This window comes from Anomalospiza imberbis, chromosome 6 (genome assembly GCF_031753505.1).
Source record: "Anomalospiza imberbis isolate Cuckoo-Finch-1a 21T00152 chromosome 6, ASM3175350v1, whole genome shotgun sequence".
Taxonomy (NCBI): Eukaryota; Metazoa; Chordata; class Aves; order Passeriformes; family Viduidae; genus Anomalospiza; species Anomalospiza imberbis.
Genome location: NC_089686.1, coordinates 14,262,928 through 14,273,949, shown reverse-complemented (window position 1 = coordinate 14,273,949; position 11,022 = coordinate 14,262,928). Strand labels below are relative to the sequence as shown.

At 38.5% G+C, this 11,022-nt stretch overlaps 1 protein-coding gene across 3 annotated transcripts in view; it reads left to right on the top strand.

Annotated features, from left to right (window-relative positions):
• Positions 1–7,650, top strand: part of BDKRB1 (bradykinin receptor B1) — a 32,290-nt gene extending 24,640 nt beyond the window's left edge. The window contains exons 1-2 of one of the 3 annotated variants that reach the window (XM_068192490.1): positions 1,751–2,247; positions 4,821–7,650. In XM_068192490.1, the coding sequence (XP_068048591.1) occupies positions 4,875–5,960 (1,086 nt within the window). In that variant the 5' untranslated portion in view covers positions 1,751–2,247; positions 4,821–4,874 and the 3' untranslated portion in view covers positions 5,961–7,650. Of the gene's footprint in view, positions 1–1,750; positions 2,252–4,820 lie in introns of those variants that run through there. The other 2 variants (XM_068192488.1, XM_068192489.1) reach the window with 2 other exon arrangements.
• The last annotated feature ends 3,372 nt before the right edge of the window (positions 7,651–11,022 follow it).

The window sequence follows — 11,022 nt, the reverse complement described above, 5'->3', positions numbered from 1 at the left end:
TTTAATCATTCTGATCAGAGAGGCTCAGTTAGCATTTGTAAATTCTTACACAGCTCTAAAAATGTTTACTTTTTGCAGGAAAGTCTGCCTAGATGGTGTGACTGAAGATCATTCTAGCTTAAAACATAAACCAACATGCTGTGAGTATCCTGAGCTGAAGGTGCCTATAGACAGATATGCTTTTTACAGTAAAAAAACATTAACTATTTACTCTTATTGATATATTTAAACTAACCCTTCAAATTCCTTCAATTCATGTTCCATTACATCTGTGCAAACTGTGAAATATTAACAGATCTTTATATACTTTCTATAGGTTGAAATGAGGAATTAAGTTGTAAATACACAATAAATTAAATCCCCTTTTTATATAAAGTTACAGCTTCTTCTGTAGACTTGTTCTAAGATCCTTAAATGATGGAGCTACTGCAGTGCCTATTCACTTTTTCTTCTAAATGCATAGACTTCCAATTTTGAATCTCTCTCCATTACTGAAAAATGTTCCAAATATAGCAATGAAAAAAAACCAGAAAATAAGATTTGAGATTTGCAAAGAGGAGTCGGATTTGCAAAACCAGTATTTTGATCTCATTTTGATGTGAGAAGTTTTATAAGACTTGTTATTTATCATATAAATTTTAGACACAGCTGCAGTTTTTTATTCAGTCTGTGAGTAAATGTGGAACTTGGCAGATCCTAAAGATTCATGTCCAAGCAAAGACAAATTCCAAACTTCTTGTTATTGCTCAAATGTTCTTCATTATGGAAAAAAAAACTTAAACACGGAAATGCAGTAGTGTAAGCAAAGTGGAGACTTTGGAAAGTCTGTGACGAAGATCTCCTGTCATATTGCACTTACCTTTATGAGTCAGTGTGAGATGGGTTTTTCAATATTTTCCTTCTGTAATTCGTTAGGATTCCTTACATAATGTATAATTCACAAATTACAGGTTGTGTTTCAAGTCTTTGCCAAAATTAAAATTTTGCAAGATATTAAAAAAAAAACAAACCAACATTAAATCTTGAGCCATTTAGAGTTTTCTCCATTGTGATGGTGTTAACTGGAACATTTTTTTTTATCAATTTTAGCACTGTTCACATAATTATCTTACTATTCTTTAATTAATACAAATTTGGAATAAAAATATTTTTCATGATAGGGAAGTTCATAATAAGGTATCACCATTCAGCCTCCCCTGCCTTTTCATTTTAACTTACTTATCAAACAAAAATGGACACAATTGAATAAAAATCGAGATATATGGTGCATGTGTTGGTTAAGTAGACAATGAGAAGAATATTTTCCTATAAGTAAATAGCATTCCAGTCCCTTGATACTTTCTCATTGTTTGTTGTTTTTTTCTAATTGAAAACCTACATTGTTTACATGGCTATGCTTAAGACAGATTTGCATGTAAAGTCTGAGATGCAAGATATTATCTTTTTAAAATATTGCTCTAATCAGTGGACAATCAGAATGAAAAAGATAATAATTTATAAACCACTGATCTCAGGCTACTTGTTCCCAGAAAGTAATCAGAAAATGAAGAAGCTTATTTGGGTATTAGCCTGAGAAAATACAGCAGTCATCATGAATATTACTGAGAAGTAATATTCACAGAGATTCATGCCCTGGACACCTCTAGTGGGGTGCAAAAACCAGTGCTTTTCTAAAAGAGTAAAGTCAAGTTTAGCAAGGTTCATGTTTCAGCAGCCATTCCCACCTACCAGTGCTGCTTTACCCCCAGCTCCTTGGCATGGCTCCCCTCATGTCTAGCAGGGAAAGGAGCTCCCTACACAACAAAAGCCTAATTCTAATTTCTCCCTGTGTGCATTGGTACAGAGAAGGCATTTCAGAGCTGTTAATTAAGTTCTTATTTTTACAGACATTCACACAATGGAATTTTTAATTGCCAAGGACAATTTGAGAGCTTTAATTAGCGGTCAAAGCATGACAAAAGTCACAACACATGGCTTGTATTATTTCACAATGAGAATGAAATATTTCACATGTCTTGAAAATTACTTCAGCTGACGTTTGGGAAAGTTAAAAAAAATCCTGGGGCTTTCTTCCAAAATGTAACATCATACACATGGTGTACAGCCAGCAAAACACTCAGGACAGCCTTCAGTCACTCAGTTGTGCCTCAGGATGCATCTTTGAATTCTCTCAATAACCTCTGTACTGCTGTTTATCAACCGTTTCCGAATTTGAAACATTGCCTGGATTGCCAGGAAGAACGAAGAGTAGGTATGCCTCTCTTTTTGAATTTATTATCTTTATTAAAATAATTTTGATATTTTATCTTAAAAATAATCTTTTGTGCTCTCAGTTCTGATCTGTGCAGTCTAGTAAGACTTTCCCTTTCTTTTTCACCACAAAAGTAATTCTGAAGCTCAGTATTAGTTTATGTGTAAAGCCATGATCCATTTTACCTAATTGCTCTAACTGGCTAATGAGTATTAATAGGAAAAAGGGTGATAGATGCACTGTGCATGGAAATTCATCAAAAATCAGTTCAAAGTAAAAAAAATATGTCATTATTTGTATAAAAGATGACTGGAATGTGTTAAGGACAGAAATTGAAAATTATTCATGTGGGTAATTTTCCATTAGCACTACCTACTTCATAATGCTTACAGAAATTACGGAAAATAAAGTGCATTTTCTGTCAAGAAAACATTTGGAACTCTAAATTTATAAAAGGCTTGTGGCTTGTGGTAGTGCTCAGACACTGATTAGTAGACTCTGGAGAAATTTTTGCAATTAAACACTCTACAGAATCCTCAGGTACTACTGCTAGCTGAACAAGAATTTGGATTTAGCTGGGAATAAAATCTAAGTTGCGATGAAAAATAAAACTTCCAGGTGTTTTTAGCTGAGCCGATCATGAATGAATTTGTGACTCCAGCTGAGAGATCATGTCTGAAGTGTGCAGAGTGGCTGGCATAAGCTGATAGCAAAAAGTCATCAGGAAAAGGGAAAGCAAGGACAATAAGCATTTCTTTTTATTCTATATTTAGTAAAATAAATAATTCTGTTTAGGTTTAACTGCTTTCTTTCTTCTACATTATTTTTGAAATATAAAGTTACAGATTTTCTGCCATTGCTCTCTCATGCCTTAGCCAGACTCCTGCTACAACAGCATTAGATTTCTGCTGTCTCACAAAGAGCCTCTCTGATGCTAATCAGCCATTTATTTGCTGCATGTGTTTTATCTGTAGTTTTAGATCCTCTCAAGTTACATTCGTTTGAGTGAGAGGTCTGTGAGCTAGGTAACATTCAGACTGTTGTGAGGGAAATCCAGGGGGCTGTGCTAACTTGAGTTGTAGCTCAGTTCCCCATCCAGGCTGCCAGCTTGAGTGAGTTTACGAACTCAGACACAACTGTGCTGCTCACCGAATTCTGCAGCGATGAAAAATGTTCTGTGCCTTAGTACCAGATAGCCTGATGTGGAATATTAGTATTTATTCCTAGAGGCATCCCAAAATAAGTACTGCAAGGTGCTTATATACAGAAATCACTGAGGCTGTACATACATGTAAAAGAGATGAATGATAGTCCTAAATTCTCTCTTCAGAAAGTCCATCATTAGGTGTCTCCTTGGTGTAAAATACAGAAGCTGAAAGGGCAGAGTCAAATAGCTACAGCAGAAAGTCAACATTTAGAATGACTGATTGCAAAATATTCATTCTTTCAAATACATTCTTTTCTGCGATTGACATGCTCCACTTGCATATGAAGTACTGAAATGTCAGAGGGCAGAGCAGGCTCAATAATAACTTGCCTACCATAAAGTTCTGAGACTGAATGCCTGTAAAAACCAGGATTCAGGCACTATCATCAAGCAAAGCAGCACCAGAAGAATGAAGCAGGAGGCAGCTCTGACAATGGATCTCTGTCAGAAAGTCCAGTGGATTTTCAAGGGAGGATAAGGTTTTACCTGTGTTCTTACTCCTGCACAATCTCACATGGAGCTACCAGAAAGAAGTAAAGGTATTGCCAATGCTATGGTGAACTAAATACTTTGGAGCCTGGGACAGCGAAACTCAAATGAAATTTTTGAACTGGAGAAAAGTGCTGTAAATTTAGAGCTGCAGAGGCCTTTCATCCAGGCATGATTTTTAGCGTAATATTTTGGAGAAGTGTGTGTTTTATTACTCCAGCCGCCAACATTTGAAGGCAATAAACTGTCTAATCTAACAGCAATTTTGAACCCAAAGTTCAGGGTGGGAGGAACTGAGAACAAAGGAACAAAAGTATGTAAAGTTCAGGCAGCAAGTGGCACATACAGAGAGTGAGCAGCTTTCCCAATTCAGGCAAACAGGCATGATCCTGCTTCTGCAGGAAAACAGAATATAAAAATATATTAGTGTATATATAATATAGTACATAATACAGTAACATAATAGTGTACATAGCATGGTAAATAAGACTAAGAGAAAAGGCAGAGAAGGATGCAAAGCTGGCTTTGTGTTGCTGGCATGACTCCCACTACTCTCAGGGAGATGGAATTCTCCCATATCTGTATCTGTCATCAATCTAGAGGAGATGTACAGAACTATTTACACTAATTTGTCACTTTCCTTCCTCTGTGCAACTTTAAACAATGGAAGCAAGGAGAGGAAACTTCATGGGATGTAGAGGAAGTTCTATCCTTGCTAGTACTGGGAATATTTCCCACTGCTGCACATATCAAGTATGGATTGATCTAGCCCATAATAATCAGTAGGGACTAATAAAGAATTGGAAGCAGTTAAATATTTGTTACACCACTCATGGGAGGCAACTTTTGCTCTTTTATGCTTCTTTTTTGCAGTTATTTTCTCTCATTTCGAAGACACCTCCTGATCACTTCCAATTTTTTTATAAAATGACTGAAACTCCCCTACTGAATATTCCCTCCTCAAACCAGAGTGAAAATCAGAGCAACTCAACTGTTTGCCCAGACTTGGATGACTGGTGGGACATCGTGTACTATATAGGACCCAAGTACATCAACACTGTCTGTGTTATTGGTATGCTTGGAAATGTGTTTGTTCTCTTCATTTATTCACTGCACAAGGGCCCCCTGAAGATAGCTGAAATCTACCTTATGAACCTTGCTGTTGCTGACCTTATCTTCCTCATGTGCCTCCCTTTCTGGGCAGAGAACATCAATAATGAGTTTAACTGGCCATTTGGCAGTTTCCTGTGCCGCAGCATCAGCGCCTCCATCACCTTGAACATGTACACCAGCATCTACTTGCTCGTGGCCGTCAGCGTGGATCGCTATTTGACTTTTGTCCATACCTTGAACCACAGAGAGATATGGAGCAAAACTATGACCAAAGGGATCTGCTTGCTCATCTGGTTCTTTTGCATCCTTCTCAGCATCCCAGCTTTCATGTTCCGGACTGTGAAAGACTTTCCCCAGTGGAATATTTCAGCGTGCAGTTTGGACTTCCCCAGCCCATCGTGGGAAATAGCTGAAAGCCTGGTAGGCAATGTGGTGGGCTTTCTGTTGCCGTCCACAGCAATCATCTTCCTCAATTTCTCCACCATTAGGTCCCTACAGAAAACAGCAAAAGAACGAAGAGCACTCAGAGCAAAGGGTTGCAAGAGGCACAAAGGCACAAAGGCAACCAGGCTGATCTTCACTGTGGTACTGATGTTTCTTTTCTGCTGGACTCCTCACCATTTTTTTGTATTCCTTGATATATTATACCATACAGAAGTGATCAAAGGCTGCTTCTGGGGGGAACTGATCAACTTTGGGGAGCAGTTTTCTTATATGCTGGCTATCACCAACAGCTGCATTAACCCTGTGATTTATGTCTTTGTTGGAAAATACTTCAGGCAAAAGGCTTTAGAAGTTTTTTCACAGTTTATTCCCTGTGTATTTCCTTTGAGATGGGTATCTCTCAAAGAAATGTCTTCAAATTTCAACATGATTCCAGTCAAGAGTAGTTTAACATAATGATTCTCAGTTCCTCTTTATTTTGATATTATAACTTATTTTATGACACTGCAAATGGCATTAAAATTAATATGGAACACTCTGATCTGGCCTTCATAGACCAAGCTAATTATCTATTAAAGTAAATAACTTGATTGATTGCTTATTTTTAACTCAGGCTTGCTTTTCTAGTTCTGTGTTATCCATCCAAATGCATAACATGTGATACCAGAATTTTTTACCAAATGATCTAACCTGTCTTACCTATTAACAGTGGCTTAAAATAAATTTTTTTTTACAAAATACCAGAAATCTGGTTTCGCTGCAGAAAGCCGTAAGCCAGATGAATATTTTGCTGCATTGTATCTGTGATGACAGCTACTATACCACCTGTAACACTATTCATAAAATTACAACAGGTATTACAGAGCAAATATGAGCTTAATCTTCAGCTGATAAGTGCATTTAAGCAGGTATGGGATAACTTTGGTTATTTTGAACATATTTTCACTGATTTGCATTTTCACAGTAACATATAGAGAATTTTAATTGGTTTTGTTCACTTCAATTATGTGCAGTGCATAACTATTGTACAAGAGGATGTAACACAAAGTGTACATAAATTGTAAAAAAAACAAGGTAACACAGTAACCTCCTCACAACCTGACTTTTGCTGATCCAGGAAAGTATTACAAAATTGTTCATAAAGTACTGTAAACATCCTTTTTAATTTTTATATGTGAACATATCTATGAGGCCATTGATACTGTATTATTTTGAGGCAAATCCTTAGATACATATTTATATGTTTATGAATCAAAATTAATAAACTACGTAACATCTTATTTTGCTTCATCGTCTTGTTCTTTCCTATATTTATTTTTATATTTTATCTATTTCCCCCTGTCCCTTTGGGGAAGAGCAAATATATAGTGCTATGATTAAAAATCCTTGTTGCTACCAGAACACAAACTCTCTTAGTAAAAAAAAAAACTTCTTTTCCATCACAGAATCAATGGCAGAGTAGATGTAAAGCAACTGAGATCTGCTTCCATAACTCTCAAATTATGTGTATGTACAGACATGGAAGAAGATAGTGCAGCCCGTTCAGCCAGAGGATGTTGGTGCAGAAGGAAGCATCCAGACCCATCATTTGTATAATAACTTGTTTAACTCCTCACTGTAAAGCCTGTTCAGTTCAGCCTTTACAGTTACTTACTGCAACTGCACTGCATTTTCTGCAGTTCTTTTCCATTGTTTCCATTTTGAATACGCAATTAATCTCTTATTTGATTATAGAAATCTGTCTCTTGAACTCCATTGCAATAAGATTAGTGTTAATTTTTAATGGCTCTTTCAAACTTTTTGAATCTGAACAGCGGAAGCCTTTTGAAAACTTAAAAGTCTATCTTCCTGCAACGATGGCTTAAGGATTAAGGGTGGATTAAGTGATCAGGGAGGAAGAATCTGTCATAGGTTTACTACTTCCACTGTTTCTGTGACAGATGTTTTTAAAATAAATAGCAGGCTTAAACTCCAGTAATAACAACAGCATGTGAAGTCCCCTGACTCATCTGAAATCAAATTCCTAATTCCCATCTATTGTAAACTGTTCAACACTGCATCTATTTAATACATCCCCAGCTCAATCTTTAATTCAAAAAACCTCCAAGCAGAGATATTTTCTGGGGAAGGGGAAGGGGAAGGGGAAGGGGAAGGGGAAGGGGAAGGGGAAGGGGAAGGGGAAGGGGAAGGGGAAGGGGAAGAGGAAGGGGGAGGAAAGGAAAGGAAAGGGAAAGGGAAAGGGAAAGGCTGAAATAATGAAAAAGGTGCAGAAAAAAAGTTCCATTTTCTCACTACAGATGAGGACCTTTAAAGGGCAAAATATCTTGTCTCGTCTGACTAACACTTGTCCATGTTATTCAATGTACAAATAAAGGGAAAAAATACTTCTTGAGTGTGGTGGCGTATTTGGGCTATGACATAATACATTGAAAATTAATATGAAATCTGAATTTAATGGAAAACCTCCTGTTTCCATCCTTGAGAAAGTGACAAGGGCTTTCATGAAAGCACTGCTTCTTGTACATATGCTCAACTGTCAGGAAGAACATCTGTAGTTTAAATACTGCTTTAAACCACTTAACAGAGTCTTGCAATTCAATGGATTTACACTCCAGCATGAATGTCTGTAAATGTATGTATTTCTGACTGTGTGTTAGGGTCTGGTGCTCGTTAGTGGTCACTTTCTGCCGTGGTGCTGCACTGCACTCACCTCACTGAACTGTGCCCAGCCACGGTGGTGCTCCTGGGCTGGCTGGTGGCCAGGGTATTGCTGCTGTTTCTGTGCTGCTGTACTGGACAGGCTGGAACCGGTGTCACCTTGAGTTGAAGGGATGTGGATGAGCCTGTGATGGAGCAGAGATTCACCCGAAGCCCTTGGAGGATGCGGGGCTGGAGCAGGTGGATTCCTGAAGGAGAATGTGGCGTGACCCTGCGAGAAGCCTCTGCTGGAGTAGGTTTTATGGCAGGACCTGTGACCTCATGGGGGACCCACACTGGAGCAGTTCAAAGAGGACTGTCTCCTGGGGGTGGGAACCCCTGCTGGAGCAGGGAAAGCAGAGATTTCCTTCCAGCCCATGGTGAAGACCATGGTGAAGCAGTGTGCCCTGCAGCCCATGGAGGAGGAGGATGATGTAGACTATAATAATTATGGACTTCAGGGGGAACCCCTTGTTGCAGCCAGGCTGGAGACAAGAGGAGGAGTTCATTGCAATGAACTAATCTGGTTAAACCAGATAACCTGGTTAAACCAGATAACCTGGCCAAAAAAAGGCCAAGGGTGGAGATTGTAATGGTTGTGCCTTTAAATTATTGTAAGCCATGATTTGAGTTGCATGTTACAGAAATTTGTACAGCAGAAACCCATGTCAATGGAGGAGAGGCCTTACAAGAAGAAGTTTAAGTGCATCAGTGACCAGACCTGAGCTGGCTTTGGTGCCCAGTAACTCCAAGAAACACAACACCACTCCTGTACTGAGTGACCACCAGAACAGATGGAGCCTAAAGTCATGGACTAAATTAACTCAAAGAATGTTTTGTGGATATTTTATGAGTGTTTTCTAGGGTTGGTTCATTGACTAAAGAAATTACTTCTGTGTACTATGTCAAAGGATGGGAAGAACAGTGGTGGTTAATGGAGTTGTATTAAATAGTGTGGGACCTGGGCATGATGAAAATTGTATGGAATGCTGGTTTGGGCTGGGGTAGAATTAATTTTCTTCACAGTGGCTAGTATGGAGCTGTGTTTTGGATTTGTGCTGAAGACAGGGTTAATAATATACAGATGTTTTTGTTATTGCTGAGCAAGGTTTACACAGAGACAAAGCCTTTTCTGCATTCCATGCTGTGACACTGGAGAGAAGACTGGAAATTGGAAGGAGACACAGCCAGGATCAGTGACCCAAACTAACCAAAGGGATAAATTCCAGACCACATGACATCATGCTCAGTATATAAAATGGGAGGAAGAAGGAAGCAAAAGAAAGAAGGAGGGGGCATTCGGAGTGATACCATTTGTCTTTCCAAGTATCTGTTATATGTGATGGGGCCCTGGTCTCCTGGAGGTAGCTGAACACCTTCTCCCATCGGAAGCAGTGAATTTATTGCTTATTTTGCTTTGTTAATATGTGTGACTTTTGTTTTCCCTATTAAATTATCTTTATCTCAACACATCAGTTTTCCAGCTTTGACCCTTTTGATTCTTTCCCAGATCCCTCTGGTGGGGGAATGAGCAAGTGGGTGCATGGGGCTTGGCAGCTGGCTCAACAAACCTGACCCAGGAGTGCTGTGTTGTTTCTGCCTTGAAGGTGTATATGAAAATAGAGAATTAACTTCAATTGGAAAAGGCTGAGGCAAGAGAAGAAATAACCCACCAGTACCTCTGTCAGCATATTCCCAATGCCAGAGTCTGGGAATGAGCAGGGAGATCACAGTGACCAAAAGGAAACATTGAGGGAGGAGGAGACAGGGACTGGCTGGACCAGGGGACAACAATGTGCATGTGAAAGGGAAATGACTTTGACAGTGAACTGGGACAGAGTTGGGACCTGATGGCATGGGGGTCAGGGCAAGTTGTAAAAAAGGGAAGAAGAAGTAGATACCTCAGGATGGGACTTGGAATATTGCATTCCCTTAAAAAACCCTGTCAGGATTGAAAACACTAAAATAAGTTAAAGAAATTTAAGTTTAGCAAATAAAACATCAAAGGGCCAGGAAATGTTTGACCTAAGACTGTCCATGGAATTTCAGTGTGGTCTCCTTCAGGGTATGAGTTATAATATGATCTTATGGTCTTATGACTAAGCTTCGAATTTCCAGCATTGCAATGTATCCACTTCTGATTTAGCCTTGTGTCACCCCGCCTTTTGTAGGAGAGGAACACACTGACATAAACTAAACAATTCCCTCAAGAAATTAAATCATCCATTCTGGATGTTAAATAAAATCAATGGTATTAATAACACACATGCTGCCTTGAATTTTACCCGGAGAAGTCTTTGAGACAACATATAATTAAACTGAAAAATTTATTTCAGTAAGGTTATCTAGAGGGAAATTAGTTTAATAATCATGTTTGATCACAACTGAAAAGATTAGAAGATATTGTAAAATAAGAGAGGATAGGAAGAATATTGCCATCAGCAAAAATGCAGGAAGAAACATCCCCCTATCCTTGTAGAATAGTAGGACTCCTGACAAAGAGTAGACACACCTTTTGGTCACTGGAAAGGATTTGTCAAAACACCTTCATCACAGAGGAGCAGGGCAGGGATTTGTGTCTGTCAGGAGGGCAGATGAAGTGAAAAACTGGGGTTTCAAAAGAAATTCTCCTCTGGCAGTTCAAAGAACAGATAGAAATACACATCCTTGGACTAGACCATTCAAGAGCAGTTTGGTTTGGGTTTGTTTTTTCTTTTTCATAAGGGAATTTGAAACTCTCATGTGAAACAAATCCATATGAATTAGACAGTTTATTTTAGTATTTTAGCTGTTTTTTTCTTTGAGTTTTCAGTAACCAAGA